General features: G+C 37.5%; 6 protein-coding genes across 7 annotated transcripts in view; 4 read left to right on the top strand and 2 right to left on the bottom strand.

Annotated features, from left to right (window-relative positions):
* Window positions 1–2229, top strand: part of LOC119546518 (probable G-protein coupled receptor CG31760) — a 41602-nt gene extending 39373 nt beyond the window's left edge. The window contains exons 12-14 of one of the 2 annotated variants that reach the window (XM_037852848.1): window positions 917–1166; window positions 1229–1413; window positions 2094–2229. In XM_037852848.1, the coding sequence (XP_037708776.1) occupies window positions 917–1166; window positions 1229–1413; window positions 2094–2133 (475 nt within the window). In that variant the 3' untranslated portion in view covers window positions 2134–2229. Of the gene's footprint in view, window positions 1–916; window positions 1167–1228; window positions 1414–2090 lie in introns of both variants that reach the window. The other variant, XM_037852847.1, reaches the window with a different exon arrangement.
* On the top strand, window positions 2213–3927 carry LOC119546522 (probable G-protein coupled receptor CG31760). Its single transcript, XM_037852857.1, has one exon. It carries the CDS (start codon window positions 2248–2250, stop codon window positions 2773–2775), a length of 528 nt encoding a protein of 175 aa, XP_037708785.1. The 5' UTR covers window positions 2213–2247; the 3' UTR covers window positions 2776–3927.
* Window positions 3928–4021: 94 nt separating this feature from the next.
* LOC119546523 lies at window positions 4022–4695 on the top strand. Its single transcript, XM_037852859.1, has 2 exons — window positions 4022–4360; window positions 4413–4695. Exons 1-2 carry the CDS (start codon window positions 4115–4117, stop codon window positions 4650–4652), a joined length of 486 nt encoding a protein of 161 aa, XP_037708787.1. The 5' UTR covers window positions 4022–4114; the 3' UTR covers window positions 4653–4695.
* A 354-nt stretch (window positions 4696–5049) lies between these two features.
* Window positions 5050–6776, bottom strand: LOC119546524. The gene is made up of 3 exons (XM_037852860.1): window positions 6626–6776; window positions 6322–6507; window positions 5050–5572 (listed from the first exon to the last, which is right to left on the bottom strand). Exons 1-3 carry the CDS (start codon window positions 6675–6677, stop codon window positions 5346–5348), a joined length of 465 nt encoding a protein of 154 aa, XP_037708788.1. The 5' UTR covers window positions 6678–6776; the 3' UTR covers window positions 5050–5345.
* An 808-nt stretch (window positions 6777–7584) lies between these two features.
* Window positions 7585–9082, top strand: LOC119548096. Its single transcript, XM_037855185.1, has 2 exons — window positions 7585–7745; window positions 7830–9082. The coding sequence occupies exons 1-2, from the start codon at window positions 7685–7687 to the stop codon at window positions 8222–8224; spliced, it is 456 nt and encodes a 151-aa protein (XP_037711113.1). The 5' UTR covers window positions 7585–7684; the 3' UTR covers window positions 8225–9082.
* Window positions 9083–14127: 5045 nt separating this feature from the next.
* On the bottom strand, window positions 14128–16382 carry LOC119548520 (lymphocyte antigen 6 complex locus protein G6d). The gene is made up of 3 exons (XM_037855811.1): window positions 16226–16382; window positions 15411–15581; window positions 14128–14416 (listed from the first exon to the last, which is right to left on the bottom strand). The coding sequence occupies exons 1-3, from the start codon at window positions 16278–16280 to the stop codon at window positions 14211–14213; spliced, it is 432 nt and encodes a 143-aa protein (XP_037711739.1). The 5' UTR covers window positions 16281–16382; the 3' UTR covers window positions 14128–14210.
* Between the last annotated feature and the right edge of the window lie 1181 nt (window positions 16383–17563).

Genomic DNA, 17563 nt, shown 5'->3' with positions numbered 1-17563 from the left:
CACCCAGATTTTAATTTCGGTTAGAGGAGATTTCTGTAACCCCGTCAATATATTATATTTTTGTTCGGGACTATTAACAATGAAACTATCAACCTTAAATAAAACCATTCAACTATTTTCTTAAATCTTAAAACAAGGCTAAAACCTGGTAAAACAGCCTGAAATACTACCCCTTAACTATTAATAAATGTATATACTATTTATAATAATATACAACGCCCACTGCTAGGGTATAGATCAGGTTATTAAGTTTCCTTGTACAGTTTTAAAAACGACTAGTGTAGTGCTTACTTGAATCCAAAAGGGTATTGCCACCTGATGAACCTCTTCCCGAATTGAATTGAATTATAAGAGTTGACACATGTTGCGTAATCCAAAATGCCGGGACACGCGTCGCGTCCATTAGGGGAAATGTAAAGCTGCCCGTCTTACGCGGTCCGCTTTTAATTAAATTCCTTTGCTTTGTGCGCGCTCGTGTTCGCGTTGTAATCCTTTTTGTTGGTCTGCCAGGACTCGCATCTCCCTCCCATGGTACGGGTTTCCATCTGTCTGTCGCTTTGTTTACATAGACATTCCCGGGCAATCTCCCGGTTTCAAGTTGTCTGCTGGTTTGCTGCGTTCCCCAACTGAAATCCCTTTGATGAAGTCCTTATAATTAATGCAATTTGTTGCGAAACTTGCTATGCCACGCACCTAAACCAATCCTAACTGGGATAGGTTAGTATGGTAGATATAACAATAATTGGTCCCAGAATATTTTATATTTAATATATTTAATTAATCCTTAAAAAGTATATTTTAGACCTAATTTATTTTTGACATATTTTATATTGTACCAGTCCCTTTAAAAAAATAAAACCAAAGGATCCGTATGTTAGATTATTTTTTAAAAAATCTCTTTATTTTGCCCCTACAGCGTAATGCTCTTTCCAAATGCCGGACCCGATTACAAATATATGCTGGGATTTGTGCGTACCCAGCTTTCGACGACCACCACCATTGCCCTGGTATTTGGGCCAAAGATTTTGCGGGTTTTAAAAGGACAGGGAGACAAGTGGGATCAGAAGGCCAAGGTGAGGAGCATAACAGCCTCTTTCTCTCTGAATGGAGTCGGTCTGGTTCCAGAGGAGTCGCCCGATTTGTATCAGGAGAATGAAGAACTTAAGGTAAGAAAATATTTAAGCTGAAGAACAAGTATCTAAGTTAATGAAATAACACACTTCGACAGGAACAAGTCCAAAAGTTGGCCCACCAAATTGAGTTCATGAAGACTGTGCACATGCAGATGAACAACAGGCATCTGAAGCCAAAGCCGGGAGGATATTTTACCATAACGTCAACCTCATTTCAAGCCCCATATAGCAAGAACACGGTTTCCACGGCGCAGACGCAAACTGGCAAGGAAGAGTCCAGGTTAGCTATTCAAAACACCTTTATAAGTTTCATGTAATACCATGTGCTCAAACTTTTGTAATGGTATACTTACATCGGAATTTAGTATATTTTGGGCGCCATTCTTGGAAGTATTTATTTAATTTATATTTATACCCTTGCAGAGGGTATAATGATTTCAGTCAGATGTTTGCAACGCAGTGAAGGAGACGTTTTCGACCCCATAATATACTTTATTCTTGATCAGCATCTTTAGACGAGTCGATCTAGCTATGTCCGTCTTTCCGTCTGACCGTCCGTTTCTACCCAAACTAGTCTCTCGGTGTTAAAGCTATCGGGCTAGGTCTTCTTTCTTTTGCAGGTAATATATAAGTCGGAACCAGCCGGATCGGACAACTATATCTTATAGCTCCCATAGGAATAATCGGAAATACAAATTTAAAAAAACTATATCTATGTTATCTCATACTATTGGGAATATAATTTTTTATATTTTTAAGAATTTTGAATTAAATTTAATAATTATAACTGCAAGGTTATACAAACTTCGTCTGGCCGAAGTTAACTTCCTTTCTTGTTTTTATTGAAATGCTGACTAGAAAATGCAATTTAATACTTGCAAGATAAATCCTCGCTTAAGAGGAAGAACAAGAATTTTATACAAACTTAAAGTTTTATAAATGTTATTTCTTTTCCAGTAGCACGCCAACGAAATTAAAATCGCCCAAGGGCAAAGTCTGACGAGGTCAACGAAGTGTTAAAGATTGCTCAATAGAAGTCGATGGGAGGCAGGGCTCCACCACCCTGGTGGAGGACGCCATTAAATTTAATTTCCACCAATCGGAATCGGAGGACATGATTACCCTGAAGGGAGAGCAGCCAGGATCAGAGGAGGCGGCCTTGATCGCCCAGTTTCGCCGCCTATTTGCGCCCATTTTGGATGATAGCTTGAACCTTTACTACCAACTCAACGACTTGGATGACGCGGAGCACGTGAGGATCCATCAAACGGTGGCCCAGTTGAATGAGCTGACCAGCAGCGAAGAGGATACGATGGTTACCCAGGTGAACAGCCCATCGCCACCGGTGGAGGTGGAGCTCCTGCTGCCATTTTCCAGCGAGAGTTCCACGGCCAGTAGTTCCCTCTACGCGATCCACACCCCATCTCCGGCTCATCCCAGTGGTCTGCTCTTGATGCCCCAGAATTTGGAGTCACCAATGCTGTCCTGCAGTGATGCCATCACAATCACCGAGCAGGTGCAACTGCACAATCCGCCGCATCATCTGCAGGTCCTCGAGGATGATAACAACACATCCTGTTCGCTGTCATCGAATCTGACGGATAGCAAAACCCTGGATGGTCGTACACCCATCGTAGTCTGACGTATTCTCCACCCCCGATCTGCTTAACTTGTGATTTTGTTTACCCAGTCTTAGAGCAACAACAAACAGTTAGCGAAAAACAAACAGCTTAATGTTTAATATAGTCTTAAATAATGTTGGTGTGTATGTGTCTGTCAAAGTTGTTAATATATTAAAAGCGTTTATGCGGATGAACAAGCATTGAATTACTGCAGCAAGATGTTTTAAAGTCATTTTCTGGAACCAAACATTTTTAAAACAAATTGAGTATTTTTAAAGTAACAAAAAGTTTAAGAAATATCCCACCAACCAAAGTTAATACCGATCTCTTGATTTTATTACAACCCATGGAAAACAAAATCTGTTTTTAAAATTAAATTTCTCAAAAGTAAGAAAGCTTGACAAACTATATATTTTTTTATGCCTGACTGTATTTAACTACTCTCTCCAAGGATTATAGTTTTGTACAACTTTCTTTCAAAGCTTCCCATCATCTTTAACTTTTCTACCGCATAAACGCAACCTTCATGTGTATGTTATAATGTTTTATTTTCGGCTTTTTAACCATACACCCATCCATTATACCATCATCCATGATCTCCATCGTTTTAAAAACCGAAAATGGATCAGCATTGAGCAAATTTTTCTCACTTCGTTCGGATCGAAAAAGAAAGTTGTATAGAAGAACTGTAGACGGCCAGATGGTCCGATGGGTCTCATAGAGTCCGTCGGAACCCTTAGGGACTTGGCATTAACAAATCTTATTTATCTCTCATGCACCTAGCGAATTAAATTGCATTTTTCCTTCTTCTCTTTGCACTCATTCATAGAATAATTATTATTTTTTGCTTCGTAGTTAAATTTACATGGTTTTCATCGTCATATAACCTTTATAAATTTACATCTAAGCATAGCAAAGAGTCGATTTTAGTGTACAAGATGATACATATACTGATATAACAAATAAATAAATAAATGGAAATTTTAGCGTACTATTTTAAGCTGGGAAAGTGTTAACAGACGCGCAATTCTTCTTCATGCAGTTGGGCAATACGTATAATGAAAAGTATTTAAAAACCAAAAGAAAACACCTTAATACGAAATATAAACATTGAAAGTAAGTTAAAGTTAAAATAAAATATTGTAAAGGAAACAATATGGCAAAATCAAAAATAAATGTTATAAAAGTTAAGAACATTTGTGGTTTTTTTTACTATTGAGTGTTTTAAAAAGTAAAGGATTTAATGAAAGGCTCCACCGGTTTCTAGCTCCCTTTTCCATTCACTACAAACACGGCCGGTCATTTTCACTCTGATTTGGAAATACCTTATTAAGTTTATACAAGTCCACAAAATTTCCCATGACGAGGCAGGAGCTGCTAGACGAGGAGTTCGAGTCCCTGCGTCGCATTGCGTTGGCCATTTGTCAGAACCTCGGAAGGCCTAAGGATCGCGAGATATGCCGTAGCACCCTCGAAGAGCTGGCTAGGCTCCATCACGCTCCGTCGATCAGGATCAAAGAGAATGTGCACAAATTCATGATGTTCTATCTAAAAGTGCTAAGGTGGACCCAAAAGAACCAACCAGTGGATTTATATCGGCAATGGGTAAGTTTGCTGATGCACATCTATTATTAAGTTAACGATAACTATATTTTAGTATGGAGAAAACTTTGGTAATGATTCGAAGTTTGCCTCATCGGCCGCACCTTCTATGGATGAAATGCGAATTTGGTTGGAGGAGGGAAGGTCCTTTTATGCCATGAAAACATTTGAGGACGGCTCCACTACCGTTTTCACAGCAGTGGCCAAAGACCCGAAAGCTGGATGGTCGGAAAATGGTCTGAAAACACTTATGGAAACGCAAATAGGTTGCGCTTTAAATCAAGATGATAAATAAACGTTTTTATATACTTATCATATGCACATTTTGATTGTCGGTGTTTATCTAGCGTTTGGATGTGTACAATTGTGGTTTTATATGAAAGTTACATTTCTCTTGTGAATAATTATAAAAGCAAAATAAATAACCTCTTGGAAAATATGGCTTAATAGTAAAGTTGCATTTTAGTTTTAGAGCCTCCTCCTGTTTTTAAGTAACTCATATACAAGGGTGTGCGCAAACTAAACTTCTTTTGGTTTGTCGTTGTCGTTTGTAAATAATATCGAAAAAGTCAGAAGGTGTTGAAGAATTTGTAGTGCTTTTTTATCAGACTTTATAAATAGTTCCGTTGGTTTTAAATTGTTAATTTTCTTGGACGATACTTTACGTTTTATGTGCATTAAAACTACAGGAATGTCGGATAAAAGCTTTCGTTTTTTACATTTTAAAAAAAATTTCATAAACCACAGACTACTTTGCTTCTATATTATTTAAACTTGTTAAAATCTGAGGTCTACATATTGACCTGCCGCAATGTTGCCGTTCATAACTTATCGTACAACTTTTTACTTAATTTTAGACATGAAAAGGTGGACGGAATCGGTTTCTGTAATGAAAAAGTCATTCGCAGCTTAGATATTAATAAAAAGAGAGGCTTGAAAAGGCACTTTTTGTCTGTTTTCGGTGGAGAGAGTAAGCCTGGTTCTCCTTTTAGCTTCTAAGGATCCTGGAGGCAGCGCCGATCAGCAGGAAGCCTAACAGTAGCTGCAGGGATCCGTGCATTTGGGTCAGGCTGGCGCCATTACAGCTATCGCTGGAGCAGTAGCACTCTTCCCAGTAAACGCCGTTCTCGTAGACGCCCCAATTACACACACCAGTAACACCGGTTTCAGAAACGGATGAGCATCTTCGGATGACCTGACGCCAACGACCGTCCCCTGAAAAATAAACGGTGAATTAAAATTAATTAAGTGAAATTTCGCATTGGTGGAAGATAGTTTAATACAATATTTAAGTCAAATGAAGGTCATAGTTTCGTGGATTTTCGATGTGGATCAACCAATAACTTAGTATACATTGGCCATGCCATAGTGGTTGTTGGGCGATCTTAACAAATACATGTCTCTATATTTATGATGGATATAAATAGCACACAGTTTCTATGCCAGCTATATAATTTGTTTGTCTAGTTATTTTTAAGTAAAAAATTAAATAATTTTATTTTCCCATAATTTCTCTGCAAGCTTTATGACATAGTCGCCCGATTTTAATCAAATTAAAACCTAAAACTTTTCATATTAATTTGTATACCATTCCTATGGCAGCTAGATTGATTTAAAGGCGAAACTAGTTTATTTAAAAAGGGATGGACGAGCTGACAGACCGTCACACAGGACAAGTCTAGGTCCACTCGGCTGCATTTACGGTGCTACATTTGCTACTAACAGCGATTGTCGATTCAAAAATTCCAGTAAAATGTAATAAGCTGAAAGAACCAGGGAGGATTGGTATTGGGTTAACAGACCTATTCGATTGTATAATTATGGAAACACAACATGCTATTTATAGCCACCTTTCAAAATTAACTATACAAAACTTAAATAAAAAAAAAATGATTTCCTGGAATACAATAACCGCATTTCGAAGAGATAGGCTAGGGGTTCCATTAAAGATCTCCCCAACTCACAGATAAATCCTCGGGGTCCCTGCTGCACCACCTTCATGCAGAAGGATCCTGGCATGTGGCTCTCGTCGCTGTTGCACTCGATCGCGATGTGCTCCGTGCTGTTGAATCGCTTGTAGGCGCCGCAGCTATCATATCCTTTGCGATCCTGGTCCGAGGAGCACTGGTAGCACCGAATGGCCCAGCTGCCTGCAATAGTTCACTGATTAATCTCAATTACTCAAAAACACTTGCCTAAGCCACACCCAAAAGCCGAGATTAAAAGGTGGCCTATTGGAATTTTTACGACTGGGGCGTTATTACCCACCGCATATAGCCAGTGTGAGCAGGAGGAAGGTGGATCGGATTAAGACATTCATATTTCACTTAAAATCGCTTTGTGCGCTCCGACCAATTTAAACAAAATACGATTAAACAAAAAACAACAAATTCCTATAAACGTTAGCCCAGGTGTGACCGTTTGTGTGGGAGCTAGAAAATACCTAAGCCACACACTCGTAATTTATGAGCTGTGGGTGACAACCCTCTTTTTTATAAATTATGTAGCAAGAAAGTAAGCCATTTATCTTCTCTCCTTTTTAAATCGTAATAATTTAAATATCAAACAAATATAAACAAGTTTTCAGGCAATTTATATTAGTTTAGTAGGTTAACTAAGTCTTAGATAACCGAAATGCGTTTTTCAGAACTCAAAATAAATTGGAAAATTTGTTCAAAACACGCAGAAAACTTTTTTTACCCTTAAAAAAATGGCTACCATTTTAGGTGCTCAACTTTACTGGATATCCAAAGCCTCTGTGTAGCATTTTGACGATTTAATTTTGTAAGCTGGTGTTACTTTTTAAGATCTATGTTATTAAGCCTAATTTTTTTATTATTTTAGGAGACCAATTTACTTTTACCAAAGTTTGCTTACAATCGAACGCTTTACAATAAAATTTACATATATTTCTTTTCAATGGCTGAAAAACAAGGAATGACAATCAAGTCAGAGTCAGATTGAATTTTTAAATGATGTTGGACCTCAAAAAACAGTTTTTGGGCTCTTCCACGTGCTAAAGGTTTTGAGTCAAGACTTGCATACATTGTATCGTTATGTTTGCGGAACGAATATTTTTTGAAAAGTCGATCGTTTAAAAACCAAGATTTTTGAATACACGGTAATGTAGAAAATGTAAAATTCACCTTATAGCAATATTGCCACCCTGATTTCTATCAAAGTTCTTCTCCCTGGTGTGTGTCCGCGGTAAAACATAATTTTAAGATGGCATTTTTGAACACTGCAGGGACGGTCACACAACTATTTACACGCCCAAAATTTCAATCAGTTGAAAAGAAACGAAAAATACAAATAACAAACAATAAGATGAAAACGCTGGAGAAATGTGTCCTTTCCGTGGTTGTGCTCTGCTGTCTGCTTCAAGTGGGTGAGTAATTGGCCTGAAGGTGTTCCTCCAAGTGCGCCTGCGCAACCGCACACAGATCCTAAAATGTGTGACTGAATTTTGCAGGCCAGGCGATCAAATGCTGGGATTGCCGCAGCGACAACGATCCCAAATGCGGAGATCCCTTCGACAATAGCACCCTGGCCATTACGGACTGCCAACAGGCGCCGGAGCTGGAGCACCTGAAGGGCGTGCGACCCACGATGTGCCGCAAGATCCGGCAGAAGGTGCACGGGGAGTGGCGCTACTTCCGGAGCTGCGCCTACATGGGCGAGCCCGGAATCGAGGGCGACGAACGCTTCTGCCTGATGCGCACCGGCAGCTACAACATCTTCATGGAGTTCTGCACGTGCAACAGCAAGGATGGCTGCAACTCGGCGGGCGTCCATCGCCTCGGCTGGATGGGCGTCCTTTCTGGCACACTGGTTTCCGTCCTGGTGGCGCAACTCCTGCGGCAATAATTGGATCTGTCTCCTCCACTTGAAGCCATTGCCACCTCTCCTTTGCCGCAAGACTGTACCGAGACGAGAAGGGATTTTTTAAATTTAAAAGCCCTATTTTTTGGGTGAATATTAGTTAGGAGCAAGCGTGTTGATAACAGAAAACTTGGTTTTTAAGTTTTTTAACCCCCTTTATCCTTTATTGACGCAAAACTTAAATAGTAGTGTTTAATAGTGTTCGATATGCAGAAGTCTTGTAAAATTTATATTGATGCACATTAGAAACTCACCCCCATTCACCGCTATGCGATTTCTGTGCCACCCCCGATAGTTCTTAAAGTTCTGGAACTCGGTACTACTATGGGTTTCACCTCTAATATACTCATGTGCGTAGAGTAAGCATATTGATAAATTTTATACTTCCTATAAATTCTATAGTCTAAAAAAAATATTTTCTGAGTCCGTTGCTTGACGCTATTTAACCCAAATATTTAAAAAACCAAGTTTTTTGTAATCAATATGCGCCTAATCCGGTTGAATTGCACAATTTTAACTGCAAAGAAGCCTTTTGTACAAAATCCCTGCATTGAATTATGGACAGTCTTGTGTAAAATGAGCAAAAGGAATTGAAGTGCCTTTCTGTAAACGACTCGAAACGTATCTTAAGCCTGGAAAACTATTTCCGTCCAAAACATATCTTACGCACATGACATTCCATCTTGTAAGCTCAATATTGTAATCTCCGCTATTTTCTACTTGTTTTTTGCAATGCGTATACAAAGAAACACTAGTTTTAGTCGCCAGCAGGATTACAAGTTTTTATTTTTATGAAAAGACAATTAGAACATTTTGTAATGAAATAAACAATTTATACACCAATGGGGTTGTAATTTGAATTTTAAATTAAAGTGTGGTTACCCTCAAAAGAATTTACGAAATTGTGTTAAATTGGGGATGAATTGGATATGAATATCTCTAGTGAGTCAACAACTTAGTAGTTTTCACTGTCGTTGTAATAGTGCAGTGTTGTCTTACAAATCTCCGGTTTCATTTGTTCTTTCAAATATCACGATACTTTTCATATCTTCCACCTTATCGCTTAATAAGATATAATATGGATCTATAAAGTTTGGATTAATCTTGCCTTGACCGAATTGAACCAAAGGGTTAGTCTTTTTCTCGAGACTTGTTCTTCGTTTCAAAATAAAGTGTGATTTTTCTGCTTGAAAACTACTTGGAATTATTTACATATCTCCTTGAGAAGTCTCTTAATAAGATGGTTTATAAAGTTTGGCTTAATCTTGCCCTTAACCGAACAACTAAAAAGATATTATTTCATTACGTCTCCAATTAAAGTGTGAATCTTAAATGCTGCTTCCTTGGAATCTTCTTGAGAAGTCTCTTGATTAAATATAAGGTGGCTCTATGAGGTTGGTCTTCATCTTGACCTTAACTTAACTTAAAATATATGTTTTTCGTTAGAGTTGTTCTATGTCCCGAGCTACAGTATGAAATCTCGGACGACGTGCTCATTGTAATTCCAGTAGGCGTTATCGAGATCTAAAGAATCGTCCATTTCCATATTCTTGCTAGCACGCCTTGAAACCGTAGCCAGATTCTTCCACTTTTTGTGCTGTTTAAAAACTTTGGAAGCCTTCCTATTGTTTTTTTCCTCCATCTTACGTTTAAGTGCAGCTCGTGTTTGAACTCTATCCTGATTTTTCTGTTGGTCGTTAAACATGTTCGGAAATATGTCCTGACTATTCCCGAAATCAATGAAATCGTCCTCATCGAAATCCAACAATGAGTCATCGAAATCTGAGGAATCGTCCATATTTCTCTTTTTGCCAGCAGTTGACTTTCTTTGGTGTCCTATTTGAAGTTCATCCTTGTCAAAATCCAACAAATAGGAATCGACCCTACCTCCCATCTTGCTCTCACTTGACTCATCGAAATTCTTCTTTCCAGCACTTGATTTTATATTTTTTCCGGTTTGAAATACATCCTCATCGGAATCCAATATTGAATCTCCGAAAAATGAGGATTCCTCCATATCTCTCATCTTGTCAGAAGTTGACTTTTCTTGGTTTCCTTCTTGAAGTTCATCCTCTTCGAAAGCCAACAAATAGGAATCGTCCATACCTTTCTTCTTGCTAGCACTTGACTCATCGAAACCCAACAAATAGGTATCGTTCATACCCCTCTTCTTGCCAGCACCTGACTTTATATGTTTTCCTGGTTGAAATACATCCTCATCGAAATCCAAGATTGAGTCCCCGAAATCTGAGGAACCGTCCGTATCTTTCTTCATGCCAGAATTCGAGTTTTTTTGGTTTCCTAGTTGAAGTTCGTCCTCATCGAAATTCAACAAATAGGAGTCGCTCATACCTTTCTTCTTGCTAGTAGTTGGCCCATCGAAATCCAACAAATAGGAATCGTTCATACCTCTCTTCTTGCCAGCACTTGACTCATCAAAATCCAAGACGGAGACTTCGAAATCTAAGGAATCATCCATGTCTACTTTCTTTCCAGCACATGACCTTTTCAGGTTTTCCTCAACGAATTTCGAGATTGCGTTATCGATATCTAAGGAATCGTACATTTCTATCTTCTTGCCAGCACTTTGATTTCCGTCATCATCGAAATCCAAGGTTGAGTCCCCGAAATCTGAGGAGTCGTCCATGACTACCTTCTTGACAGCACAGGACGTCTTCAGGTTTTCCTCATTGAATTCCAAAACTGAGCTTCCGAAATCTAAGGAATTGTCTCTCTTCTTGTAATCACGCTTAGGGACCGTAACCTTTCCGCGCCGAAGAATGTCGGGTTTAGGGTGTTCGTTTATATGAAGTTGTGTAGCGTTTATCTTCTTGCGTTTAAAAGCAGCACGCGTTTGAACTTTGTCCACTTTATTTTGCTGATTGAAATATTTCTCTAGAAATATATCATCTCTTTCCAATTGAGGGGCATTGGAAACTTTGTTCCGATTTACGTGATGCATCCAGTCTTTCTTGAATTTAAAGCGTGCGTGCTCGAAATCTATGGAAGGGACAATTCGTTTCTCCTTGCTAACACGCTTCGGAGCTGAGTTCAGATACTTTCGCGGATTGACATATGGTTTCGGAATTATCACCTGCTTTGGCACATCGGAATCCATTGAGTCGTTCCCATTGAATTGAACTACGCTCTTTTGGGATGCAAAGGAGACCATCTTCTTGCTTTTAAGCCCAGAACGCACCTCGGAAGCCATACTCCTCACAGGACGTGATTTGGTAGAACCTCTTAAGTTGGTGCCACGGGTTACCCTGTGATTAGCGGCGCGTCCTCTTGCACGTCCTGCATTGGATCTCCCTGCGTGGCATCCACTAGTTGTCGGCCGGCTGTATTCCATCTACAAAACTAAGCAATTGGCGTAAAACTATAATAAAAACGTCGGACTTGCCATTAACAAGTCAGTTCCAATTCACTAAAGAAGAAGAATGGCAGAGGTGATCGAAAATGCATCGATAGTATCGAATGAAGCTTATATTTTGCTGAAGTTTCGACAATTTTATATTCGATTTATTTGGCTCCATCTTTTTGCGACTAATATCGGAAATGGAAATTAAAAGTTAAATACTACCGTTTGGCCGAAAGTCCTAGAAACTTAGGCTGATCCATCCCAGTACCTTAAGTTTTCGACTTTCGCTTATAGTGCACTTTTTGTAAATAAATATTAGCGTTTGGTACATTTATTTTTTTAATAATACTTGAGAAAGTACTCTATCAGTAGTAACAGAACTGGATTAAGAGAAGTGCAAAATATATATATATATATATATATATAATATATATATATAAATATATGGTATTTTCAGATGTTTTAAATCCCATTTCATGACACCTGCACTTCTTATTTGGCTTCGTCTTGCATTTTAAATCCTAATGTACATACATATAATAACCCTGAAGACACATGGCTCTTAAGACATAGCGTATTTTTACTTGAAAATACTCGTTTTCATGAGTAGTTTAATATTTTGAAATCCATATTGTAAAGAAATTCCAAGGCCCTGATAATGCTGCAAGTCGAATTCTTTATGCAAAAAGCGAATATCTTATACTACACTTGTTCTTTATACTTAGGAAAACAACACAAAATCAGTAGCTAAGTTTAAAAATAAAAATACTATGCTATGCATATTCCCAAGCGGATTTCTCTGAAATTTCTTTGTGTTATATAAAAGTTACTGTCCATGTTAAATAAATTTATATACTTAACCAACCATTTAGCTTAGCAAAAGTTTAGGGAATACCCCAGATATTTAATAGCTTCGCTTCATAGACAAAGCAGTGCATTCGATAAAAGCCTCGTGGAGGCCACATTTTCTCCCATCTCTAATTCCTTTTTCCTTTCGTTTTGTTCGTTTTGTGAGCGTCGTTGGGTTATTTTAATTTGTTAAATGTGCTATTTCAATCTGAGATAAAATGTTGTTCATCCTTTAGATAAAGATGTAACGGGTGTTTGTTTGTTAAGAATTGTTTGTGGGCGTTTCGTTTCGAGCCTAAATTGTGTTTTTACCTTCTAATTGGCAAGTCCCGTTGTCGCCATCTTGGTTTTCTTGACATTGTCCGGCGTATTCTATCTGTTTTGTGTTCGACTAAACGTTTAATTTTGCCAATGGATGTGTTTAACGACTGCGACCTTGCTCTCATGGATACTGAGGATCTTCCTGACAACTTTCTTAACTTAAATCAAATGCGTCTGGAGCTTGAGGACTATTACAGGTACATACATACATACATATACATATCAGAACGCAAGAAAGATGATAATGGCTACCCTATCAGGAATCTTATGATAAGGTTCTGATCTTATCAAATGGATCAAGCCTAAAAATTGTTCTTCCTAAATATGACCTAAGAATGTTAAGTTAATCTTTATGAAAATACATATTGGAAATATTTTTAAGGTTATTATCACTGTGGACGGCAGTCCACGTAGTGGCGAATTTCACCGGGAGATTGCAAGAGGAGACTACTGTATTTAGCCGCAGAATTGAAAATCTGCTACGATAGTCCGATCGATAAAAGTCACACACCGATCGAAAGGTATTATTAATTTCTACTAAGGCTTTTTATAGGTCCATAGGTTTAAAATAACTTAGAAAGAACTTAACGATAGCAAAACCATCGCATGAACAAACTATGCAATTTTAAATATCTTTTTTTTTTTAAATTGTACATCCAAGACCTAATTCTGTGTTAGTCAGTTGTTAGTGTGTCCGGTTTATTTTATGTTTTAGGGAACTAGTTTTGTTTGTTATTTTTGAAAAACTGGGTAGTTCGGCGGGAAATAGCTAGAAAAAGCCGAATTTTACGCCTGCAGTTTCTAAACAGCTAAGGAGATGGACATGTGCTATAGATCATTAGAAAGGTTTATACAAATTCTAATCATGTTTCCCCAACATAATTTCTCTACATACATTAGTTTCGAAGTTATGTGTGAAAAATGTTGTTCGAAACAGTTACTGAAAATTTTCTTAAAAATGGTTCCAAAGGCCTAACTTAAAAATCATACACCTTCTTGCCTACCCAGGCTATTGTATTGCAGCGTGCCAAATGAAAAATATTTAGAAAGTGTATTTGTTTAGCGGATCTTATAATTTATTTTCGTCACAAAATATGATAACAATCATTGCGCTGTATTTAAAGCTAAGGAATCTAAATATGAAATCTCAACCAACTAGCTAATTTGGTTTCATAGATCGCTGCGTTCAGACGGAGAGACGGACAAGGCTCGATCGACTCGGCTAGTTTTCCTTATCAAGAAACGCACCTTTCTCCCTCCTACACACTTTTCAGCGAACTCAATTTAACCTTTTATTCTATGAGTAACGGGTATAAATATAAGTTTCATTTAATATTTAGTATACTTTATTCAAGAATTTAATTAACAATCTTTATTTTTTTGTACAGGTACGTTATCCACATTTATCTTATAAATTCCTGGATCAGATTTGGAACCGCCTCACAAGCTCATATGGACGGCGAAGATTGCCAGAAGAGCCGTCGCACTGACAGCCAAGAAGCGTCTTGCTCCGGAGGCGTTGCACAAGTCACCTTTGCAGGTGTAGCAGCTCTCGACCTGGCGGCTGTGGGTCACAGTGCACTCGTTCTCCTTCTGCCCAATGGACTCAAAGTGGCAGTCCCGAGATACAATCGTTCCAGCACGGTCTGTGAAACACAATTTTAAATGAAATTATTATATTGCTTTTAAAAATATACTTGATAAGAGGACCACTTTAAAAATCGTCATAAACGTTGTAGCAAAATCGGAATGTCTATGAATAATGAATGCGTGTTCAAGCACGCAAGATTAATTATTGTTTGTTTAAATGTCTTAAAAACGTTTTGGTTAAAGAATTTTTGATATGAATTTGAGTAAGAAGAGAAGAGAACGGGCCAAATACATACACATTTTTAGACATTGTTATGCTTATTGCTATGATACATCATTTTGTAGAACTATAAACAAGCCGACACCAGTTGAGCAAATACAAACATGTAAATATTGCATCTTTCACAAGAAAGCCATTCGCCTTAGTCGCAACTTCCACTGCTTCTAACAATGCAATACAAATTGCAAACTATACAATTTTATTTATTTCTAATGAGTCATTAAAGGTTCAAAGAAAATTGAGAAAAAAATTCTCCAAATAATGTCATTTAAAATTAGCAAAACAAATTGTAATATATTTTTAGAGTCCAATTTACTTAATTTATTTAATTTTAGTTGTTTTAGTTCTTTTCTTTAATTAGTATTTTATCACATTTTACATATATTTATATATTTACTTGGACTTTTCGATATTTATATTTCCTCAGAAACTTATTTCGTTCTTACCATTTTTATCACTCTTTTTTGCTGTTGCTATCATTTAAAAACAGTTGTTTTTTATTTTTTAATGAGTGGTTTCTTTTTATTTTTTCCTACATTTTTTAGTGCTATCGCCTTACGACTGAGAAACTCACTGTATCTGCTTTGCGTACGATTTCTCAGTATGTGTTTTGTTTGCCATATGTTAATTGGAACTCGTCCCCCCTTCCCGATCTCGACTACTAAGTTCGGGTGACATCACGTCTTAAAGCGTTTATTGCGTTCAAGGTGCGTGCGCCTCTAGTATTGGAATCAGTATGCAAGACGGGATCTCCCTGGGATTTCACTCACCGCTGGTCACCACCTTGTTGCACCTGGTCACTGGCTGCAGTTGGTCCATAATGTTCGGTTTCGGCACAGTGTCGCAATCCACAGTGCGGATGTTGGAGGCGGCATCGATCTTGTCCTTGGCGCAGTTGGGATCCGTCAGGGATTTGCACTGATAGCACTTGATGGCCGAGGCTGAAGGAGACAGAAATAATTTGAATTCGATTAATATTTATTAATTCACTCCAGTGGCTTGGTCTAGGTCGCCGATTTCAATTTGCCTAGCTTGTAACCAGTTTGGTATCAGCATTTCCCTCTCGATCTCACGCGTTCGCCTTATGTAACGCCCTCAGCCGAATAAACAATAACTCTCAGCCCATAACTTCTCCAGACCCTGTCATTTGACGGCAATGAAGTCATTTCTATACTCGCTTGAAAAACGTATGGAAAAGTACGTGAATATTTCGGTTTTTTATACGTATTGTTGAATTTTTTTAGCTGTATGCTTATTTTTCTGAAATTATTGTGGGCGCGATTCAAATACTTTCTTGGCGGACGTGATGATGATATTTTTGTAATTATTGATGTGTGTAGTTGTCGCCTTTGACTTTAGTCGTATTTTTTTCTTAAAGATTGATTAGCAAGTTGTTTCAGCTAATATTAGTATAATATTTTCCCTCTAACATTTTCCTAATTTATTCTTTTTAATGGCGGTTCACTTAAAAGTCGTTTTTTTTTAAGTTACACTCAAAACTGGTTTTCGTTTGACACAGATTATTCCAAATTAGTTATTTATGATGTTTTCAGCAGAAATGTAATCTAAAATGGGACGGACTTACCACTGTGCATCATACACAAGGCTATGAAAAGAAGACCGATCACTTGTTTCAGCATATTGGCTTAAGTTATTAAGTTCCTTTAATTTTAAACTTGTAAGATTAGTTGAAAAACTTTCGGTTTGATCAGTTTGGCAGACGATGAACAACTGAAATTAGATTCGTGCTTGTTTTCCGCGCTCTTTTCATTTACGACTTGTTTTCGAGTGAGATTAGCAAGAAAAGCTTTGCTCATTCACTCAAAAATGGGCATAACTTGAGTGAAACTCAAACGAGTTTTTCGTTTGTTATGTCAATTTAGCGATCCACGCATTGGGGTCGCTAAAATAAAACTATTTTGTTTTGATCAACAGATTCGTAGGCGGTTAAATTATTTTTCTACTATACTGCCGTTATGGGTCCATTGATTGTTGTTGGTGGTGTGAATTGACTGCGGTTGAACTGTGGGATTTTATCATCAATTGAATTTAGTGCGGATAATGGAATTAAATTGCAAAGTGACATACTTCTCTGATTTGGGTTATTGAACTTTTATTGGCAAGGTGATAGGTATAATGAATTGGGATATTGGTATAAATTCGAGATATCTAACTGAATTTTAATTTTATAAAAAGTATATGTTAATCTTCTTAAGATGTAAAGACCGTTATAGAATTTAAATTATGAATATTATGTATTTACTTAAAGTTAAGACGTCTGTTTTTGTAATTATCAATGAGTGGGTACCGCCTGATCTAGGTCATCTAGTTTATATTCCTATACACATAAAACACAATTAAAAAAAAAAAAATTAATTCCTTTAATTTTATTTCATTTTTAGTTGTTGCCACATATTTTTCCTGTTCTTCCATCAAATTGGGTGATTATCTTCTTAAGAGTTCAAAGACCTTGAGCAGCTCATTAAATCCTTTTCCTATTATTGTCTCGTCCTTTGAAAATTTACTGGAAGTCTGTTCCTCTTTTTTTGAGCACTGATTGCTTATTTTGTTGCATGTTATTTGAGCAATCGACTCATTGAATCTTTTCCTTTTGTCTGTTACCATGGCATTTTCGGTCTAAGAGGAAATTTCTGCGATAAGAGCAGCCGTCTGGGGAGCAACAAATCCTTTTCGTGAAAGGGAAGGAGTTTGTATGTTGAAGATATAAAATTGGCTTTTTAAAAGATCTATAAATCTTTTTTCTACATTTAAGCTTAAATAGTCAGCATACCCCCAAACAACTTTGTCACATTACAGAACTTCTTCATGCTAAATTAACTTCTCACGTCTTAAAGCTTTTTGAGCGTATTTTTGTTGAGTACAAAATTTGTCGGTGTAGCAAAACTTGTTTCAATTGCGCCGC

The sequence above is a fragment of the Drosophila subpulchrella genome, chromosome 2L, assembly GCF_014743375.2.
Source record: "Drosophila subpulchrella strain 33 F10 #4 breed RU33 chromosome 2L, RU_Dsub_v1.1 Primary Assembly, whole genome shotgun sequence".
Taxonomy (NCBI): domain Eukaryota; kingdom Metazoa; phylum Arthropoda; class Insecta; order Diptera; family Drosophilidae; genus Drosophila; species Drosophila subpulchrella.
This window is presented reverse-complemented; position numbering and strand designations above follow the sequence as displayed.